Raw genomic sequence first — 8,414 nt, forward strand, 5'->3', positions numbered from 1 at the left:
ACACAGACACACAGACACAGACACACAGACACAGACACACAGATACAGACACACAGACACACAGACACAGACACACAGATACAGACACACAGACACACAGACACAGACACAGACACACAGACACACAGACACAGACACACAGATACAGACACACAGATACAGACACACAGACAGACACACAGACACAGACACACAGATGCCACAGACACACAGACACAGACACACAGACACACAGACACACAGACACAGACACACAGATACAGACACACAGACACACAGACACAGACACACAGATACAGACACACAGACACACAGACACACAGCCACAGACACACAGATACAGACACACAGACACAGACACACAGACACAGACACACAGACACACAGACACAGACACACAGATACAGACACACAGACACAGACACACAGACACAGACACACAGACACACAGACACACAGACACACAGATACACAGACACACAGATACACAGATACACAGATACAGACACACAGACACAGACAACAGACACAGACACACAGACACACAGACACACAGACACACAGATACAGACACACAGACACAGACACACAGACACAGACACACAGATACAGACACACAGACACACAGACACACAGATACACAGACACACAGATACAGACACAGACACAGACACACAGACACAGACACACAGACACACAGACACAGACACACAGATACAGACACACAGACACAGACACACAGACACAGACACACAGACACACAGACACACAGACACACAGACACACAGACACACAGACACACAGATACACAGACACACAGATACAGACACACAGACACAGACACACAGACACAGATACACAGATACACAGACACACAGACACACAGATACACAGATACACAGATACACAGACACACAGACACACAGACACACAGACACAGACACACAGACACACAGACACACAGACACAGACACACAGACACACAGTGTAGGAGTAGTAAAGTGTGAATACTTTGTCTCCTCGGAGGCCGTCCGGTCCAGGTGCTCCCTGAAACACACACCAGTCATGATGCCACACTTGATGTCATCAACACATTCTTGTGAACAGAATCTTCCCATAATTCTCAGGAGTTAGAATCACTTACATCATCACCCCGCTGTCCTTTGTCCCCATTGGCTCCTATTGGGCCCAGTGTACCCTATCAGAACACAGCATGTTAATATGAGTTGATTCAGAGTCACATAAACACAACCAAACTCGTGTACACACACATACACACACCTTGGTTCCGGGCGGTCCGTAGTTACCGGGTCGTCCTGGTTCTCCGTTTTTCCCCCGATCACCCTGAAACAAGAAATACACTTGTCAACATCGCCATGGTAACAACAGTACAACAGGAAGTCATCTTACTGTACCTTAGCTCCTTTGGTTCCGTATGGACCAGGATCTCCCTTAGGACCGCCGTCTCCTTGTGAGCCCTACAACCAGAATAGAAGTCAGAATATAGAACAGGGAGCAATAGAACCCAAGTGTTCTAGAGCCCCTGAGGCAGAGCAGAACTTCACTACCTCACACAGTTCTACTACTGATTATCCACCCCTTAGGGTACACCTATTACTACATGTGGCTAAAACAGACAGACAGAGGGACAGACAGAGGGACAGACAGAGGGACAGACAGACAGAGGGACAGACAGACAGACAGAGAGAGAGAGAGACAGACGGACAGACAGACGGACAGACAGAGGGACAGACAGACAGACAGAGGGACAGACAGAGGGACAGACAGAGGGACAGACAGACAGACAGACAGACAGAGGGACAGACAGACAGACAGAGGGACAGACAGAGGGACAGATAGAGGGACAGACAGACAGACAGACAGACAGACAGACAGACAGACAGACAGACAGACCAGGCTGTTAAACTGTGTTTACATACTCTGTTGGCAGCATGTTTATAAACTAACCCTTGGGGGATAACATACTGTAAACACACACACACACACACACACACACACACACACACACACACACACACACACACACACACACACACACACACACACACACACACACACACACACACACACACACACACACACACACACACACACACACACACACACACACACACACACACACACACTGTATAAGGGTCTAAACTAATAAACTAGGGTACCAGTGGACAACTGTAAGGAGCTGTTCCCAAGGGATTCAGAATCATTTGACCTGTTACCAAGGGATTCAGAATCATTTGACCTGTTACCAAGGGATTCAGAATCATTTGACCTGTTACCAAGTGATTCAGAATCATTTGACCTGTTACCAAGGGATTCAGAATCATTTGACCTGTTACCAAGGGATTCAGAATCATTTGACCTGTTACCAAGGGATTCAGAATCATTTGACCTGTTACCAAGGGATTCAGAATCATTTGACCTGTTACCAAGGGATTCAGAATCATTTGACCTGTTACCAAGGGATTCAGAATCATTTGACCTGTTACCAAGGGATTCAGAATCATTTGACCTGTTACCAAGTGATTCAGAATCATTTGACCTGTTACCAAGGGATTCAGAATCATTTGACCTGTTACCAAGGGATTCAGAATCATTTGACAACTGTAAGGAGCTGTTACCAAGGGATTCAGAATCATTTGACCTGTTACCAAGTGATTCAGAATCATTTGACCTGTTACAAAGTGATTCATAATAATTTGACCTGTTACCAAGCGATTCAGAATCATTTGACAACTGTAAGGAGCTGTTACCAAGGGATTCAGAATCATCTGACCTGTTACCAAGTGATTCAGAATCATTTGACCTGTTACCAAGTGATTCAGAATCATTTGACAACTGTAAGGAGCTGTTACCAAGTGATTCAGAATCATTTGACCTGTTACCAAGGGATTCAGAATCGTCTGACCTGTTACCAAGTGATTCAGAATCATTTGACAACTGTAAGGAGCTGTTACCAAGTGAATCGGAATCATTTGACCTGAGATCCCAACAGTCTGATCAGCCCTGAGATCCCAACAGTCTGATCAGCCCTGAGATCCCAACAGACTGATCAGCCCTGAGATCCCAACAGTCTGATGAGCCCTGAGATCCCAACAGTCTGATCAGCCCTGAGATCCCAACAGACTGATCAGCCCTGAGATCCCAACAGTCTGATCAGCCCTGAGATCCCAACAGACTGATCAGCCCTGAGATCCCAACAGTCTGATAAGCCCTGAGATCCCAACAGACTGATGAGCCCTGAGATCCCAACAGACTGATCAGCCCTGAGATCCCAACAGACTGATCAGCCCTGAGATCCCAACAGTCTGATCAGCCCTCAGATCCCAACAGACTGATCAGCCCTGAGATCCCAACAGTCTGATCAGCCCTGAGATCCCAACAGACTGATGAGCCCTGAGATCCCAACAGTCTGATCAGCCCTGAGATCCCAACAGTCTGATCAGCCCTGAGATCCCAACAGTCTGATGAGCCCTGAGATCCCAACAGTCTGATCAGCCCTGAGATCCCAACAGTCTGATCAGCCCTGAGATCCCAACAGTCTGATCAGCCCTGAGATCCCAACAGTCTGATCAGCCCTGAGATCCCAACAGTCTGATGAGCCCTGAGATCCCAACAGTCTGATCAGCCCTGAGATCCCAACAGACTGATCAGCCCTGAGATCCCAACAGTCTGATGAGCCCTGAGATCCCAACAGTCTGATCAGCCCTGAGATCCCAACAGACTGATCAGCCCTGAGATCCCAACAGACTGATCAGCCCTGAGATCCCAACAGACTGATCAGCCCTGAGATCCCAACAGTCTGATCAGCCCTCAGATCCCAACAGACTGATCAGCCCTGAGATCCCAACAGACTGATCAGCCCTGAGATCCCAACAGTCTGATCAGCCCTGAGATCCCAACAGTCTGATCAGCCCTGAGATCCCAACAGACTGATCAGCCCTGAGATCCCAACAGACTGATCAGCCCTGAGATCCCAACAGACTGATGAGCCCTGAGAACCCAACAGTCTGATCAGCCCTGAGATCCCAACAGTCTGATCAGCCATGAGATCCCAACAGACTGATCAGCCATGAGATCCCAACAGTCTGATCAGCCCTGAGATCCCAACAGACTGATCAGCCATGAGATCCCAACAGTCTGATCAGCCCTGAGATCCCAACAGACTGATCAGCCCTGAGATCCCAACAGACTGATCAGCCCTGAGATCCCAACAGACTGATCAGCCATGAGATCCCAACAGTCTGATCAGCCCTGAGATCCCAACAGACTGATCAGCCCTGAGATCCCAACAGACTGATCAGCCCTGAGATCCCAACAGACTGATCAGCCCTGAGATCCCAACAGTCTGATCAGCCCTGAGATCCCAACAGTCTGATCAGCCCTGAGATCCCAACAGACTGATCAGCCCTGAGATCCCAACAGACTGATCAGCCCTGAGATCCCAACAGACTGATCAGCCCTGAGATCCCAACAGACTGATCAGCCCTGAGATCCCAACAGTCTGATCAGCCCTCAGATCCCAACAGACTGATCAGCCCTGAGATCCCAACAGTCTGATCAGCCCTGAGATCCCAACAGACTGATCAGCCCTGAGATCCCAACAGACTGATCAGCCATGAGATCCCAACAGACTGATCAGCCCTGAGATCCCAACAGTCTGATCAGCCCTGAGATCCCAACAGACTGATCAGCCCTGATATCCCAACAGTCTGATCAGCCCTGAGATCCCAACAGTCTGATCAGCCCTGAGATCCCAACAGACTGATCAGCCCTGAGATGCCAACAGACTGATCAGCCATGAGATCCCAACAGACTGATCAGCCCTGAGATCCCAACAGACTGATCAGCCCTGAGATCCCAACAGACTGATCAGCCCTGAGATCCCAACAGACTGATCAGCCCTCAGATCCCAACAGACTGATCAGCCCTGAGATCCCAACAGACTGATCAGCCCTGAGATCCCAACAGACTGATCAGCCCTGAGATCCCAACAGTCTGATGAGCCCTGAGATCCCAACAGACTGATCAGCCCTCAGATCCCAACAGACTGATCAGCCCTGAGATCCCAACAGTCTGATCAGCCCTCAGATCCCAACAGTCTGATCAGCCCTCAGATCCCAACAGTCTGATCAGCCATGAGATCCCAACAGACTGATCAGCCCTGAGATCCCAACAGTCTGATCAGCCCTCAGATCCCAACAGTCTGATCAGCCCTGAGATCCCAACAGTCTGATCAGCCCTGAGATCCCAACAGTCTGATCAGCCCTGAGATCCCAACAGTCTGATCAGCCCTGAGATCCCAACAGACTGATCAGCCCTGAGATCCCAACAGACTGATCAGCCCTGAGATCCCAACAGTCTGATCAGCCCTCAGATCCCAACAGTCTGATCAGCCCTGAGATCCCAACAGTCTGATCAGCCCTGAGATCCCAACAGACTGATCAGCCCTGAGATCCCAACAGACTGATCAGCCCTGAGATCCCAACAGACTGATCAGCCCTGAGATCCCAACAGTCTGATCAGCCCTGAGATCCCAACAGACTGATCAGCCCTGAGATCCCAACAGTCTGATCAGCCCTGAGATCCCAACAGTCTGATCAGCCCTGAGATCCCAACAGACTGATCAGCCCTGAGATCCCAACAGACTGATCAGCCCTGAGATCCCAACAGACTGATCAGCCCTGAGATCCCAACAGACTGATCAGCCCTGAGATCCCAACAGACTGATCAGCCCTGAGATCCCAACAGTCTGATCAGCCCTCAGATCCCAACAGACTGATCAGCCCTGAGATCCCACAGTCTGATCAGCCCTGAGATCCCAACAGACTGATCAGCCCTGAGATCCCAACAGACTGATCAGCCATGAGATCCCAACAGACTGATCAGCCCTGAGATCCCAACAGTCTGATCAGCCCTGAGATCCCAACAGACTGATCAGCCCTGATATCCCAACAGACTGATCAGCCATGAGATCCCAACAGTCTGATCAGCCCTGAGATCCCAACAGACTGATCAGCCCTGAGATCCCAACAGACTGATCAGCCATGAGATCCCAACAGACTGATCAGCCCTGAGATCCCAACAGACTGATCAGCCCTGAGATCCCAACAGACTGATCAGCCCTGAGATCCCAACAGACTGATCAGCCCTCAGATCCCAACAGACTGATCAGCCCTGAGATCCCAACAGACTGATCAGCCCTGAGATCCCAACAGACTGATCAGCCCTGAGATCCCAACAGTCTGATGAGCCCTGAGATCCCAACAGACTGATCAGCCCTCAGATCCCAACAGACTGATCAGCCCTGAGATCCCAACAGTCTGATCAGCCCTCAGATCCCAACAGTCTGATCAGCCCTCAGATCCCAACAGTCTGATCAGCCATGAGATCCCAACAGACTGATCAGCCCTGAGATCCCAACAGTCTGATCAGCCCTCAGATCCCAACAGTCTGATCAGCCCTGAGATCCCAACAGTCTGATCAGCCCTGAGATCCCAACAGTCTGATCAGCCCTGAGATCCCAACAGACTGATGAGCCCTGAGATCCCAACAGATTGATCAGCCCTCAGATCCCAACAGTCTGATCAGCCATGAGATCCCAACAGTCTGATCAGCCCTCAGATCCCAACAGTCTGATCAGCCCTGAGATCCCAACAGTCTGATCAGCCCTGAGATCCCAACAGACTGATCAGCCCTGAGATCCCAACAGTCTGATCAGCCCTGAGATCCCAACAGACTGATCAGCCCTGAGATCCCAACAGTCTGATCAGCCCTGAGATCCCAACAGACTGATCAGCCCTGAGATCCCAACAGACTGATCAGCCCTGAGATCCCAACAGACTGATCAGCCCTGAGATCCCAACAGTCTGATCAGCCCTGAGATCCCAACAGACTGATCAGCCCTGAGATCCCAACAGTCTGATCAGCCCTGAGATCCCAACAGTCTGATCAGCCCTGAGATCCCAACAGACTGATCAGCCCTGAGATCCCAACAGACTGATCAGCCCTGAGATCCCAACAGACTGATCAGCCCTGAGATCCCAACAGTCTGATGAGCCCTGAGATCCCAACAGACTGATCAGCCCTCAGATCCCAACAGACTGATCAGCCCTGAGATCCCAACAGTCTGATCAGCCCTCAGATCCCAACAGTCTGATCAGCCCTCAGATCCCAACAGTCTGATCAGCCATGAGATCCCAACAGACTGATCAGCCCTGAGATCCCAACAGACTGATCAGCCCTGAGATCCCAACAGACTGATCAGCCCTGAGATCCCAACATACTGATCAGCCCTGAGATCCCAACAGACTGATCAGCCATGAGATCCCAACAGTCTGATCAGCCCTGAGATCCCAACAGTCTGATGAGCCCTGAGATCCCAACAGACTGATCAGCCCTGAGATCCCAACAGTCTGATCAGCCCTGAGATCCCAACAGTCTGATCAGCCATGAGATCCCAACAGTCTGATCAGCCCTGAGATCCCAACAGTCTGATCAGCCCTGAGATCCCAACAGACTGATCAGCCCTGAGATCCCAACAGTCTGATCAGCCCTGAGATCCCAACAGTCTGATCAGCCCTGAGATCCCAACAGACTGATCAGCCCTGAGATCCCAACAGACTGATCAGCCCTGAGATCCCAACAGACTGATCAGCCCTGAGATCCCAACAGTCTGATCAGCCCTGAGATCCCAACAGTCTGATCAGCCCTGAGATCCCAACAGTCTGATCAGCCCTGAGATCCCAACAGACTGATCAGCCCTGAGATCCCAACAGACTGATCAGCCCTGAGATCCCAACAGACTGATCAGCCCTGAGATCCCAACAGACTGATCAGCCCTGAGATCCCAACAGACTGATCAGCCCTGAGATCCCAACAGACTGATCAGCCCTGAGATCCCAACAGACTGATCAGCCATGAGATCCCAACAGACTGATCAGCCATGAGATCCCAACAGACTGATCAGCCATGAGATCCCAACAGTCTGATCAGCCCTGAGATCCCAACAGACTGATCAGCCCTGAGATCCCAACAGACTGATCAGCCATGAGATCCCAACAGACTGATGAGCCCTGAGATCCCAACAGTCTGAGCAGCCCTGAGATCCCAACAGTCTGATCAGCCCTGAGATCCCAACAGACTGATCAGCCATGAGATCCCAACAGACTGATCAGCCCTGAGATCCCAAAAAGTCTGATCAGCCCTGAGATCCCAACAGACTGATCAGCCCTGAGATCCCAACAGACTGATCAGCCATGAGATCCCAACAGACTGATCAGCCCTGAGATCCCAACAGTCTGATCAGCCCTGAGATCCCAACAGTCTGATCAGCCCTGAGATCCCAACAGTCTGATCAGCCCTGAGATCCCAACAGACTGATCAGCCCTGAGATC

The 8,414-nt window shown here is 50.7% G+C and overlaps 1 protein-coding gene across 1 annotated transcript in view; it reads right to left on the reverse strand.

The window, feature by feature from the left end:
* LOC118383953 (collagen alpha-1(VI) chain-like) overlaps positions 1–8,414 on the reverse strand; it is a 107,202-nt gene that overhangs the window by 56,359 nt on the left and 42,429 nt on the right. The window contains exons 13-16 of the mRNA XM_052508061.1: positions 1,416–1,478; positions 1,282–1,344; positions 1,145–1,198; positions 1,012–1,047 (exon numbers count right to left, since the gene is read on the reverse strand). Of these exons, the coding sequence (XP_052364021.1) occupies positions 1,012–1,047; positions 1,145–1,198; positions 1,282–1,344; positions 1,416–1,478 (216 nt within the window). The remainder of the gene's footprint in view (positions 1–1,011; positions 1,048–1,144; positions 1,199–1,281; positions 1,345–1,415; positions 1,479–8,414) is intronic.

The sequence above is a fragment of the Oncorhynchus keta genome, unplaced genomic scaffold, assembly GCF_023373465.1.
Source record: "Oncorhynchus keta strain PuntledgeMale-10-30-2019 unplaced genomic scaffold, Oket_V2 Un_contig_3330_pilon_pilon, whole genome shotgun sequence".
NCBI classification, from domain to species: domain Eukaryota; kingdom Metazoa; phylum Chordata; class Actinopteri; order Salmoniformes; family Salmonidae; genus Oncorhynchus; species Oncorhynchus keta.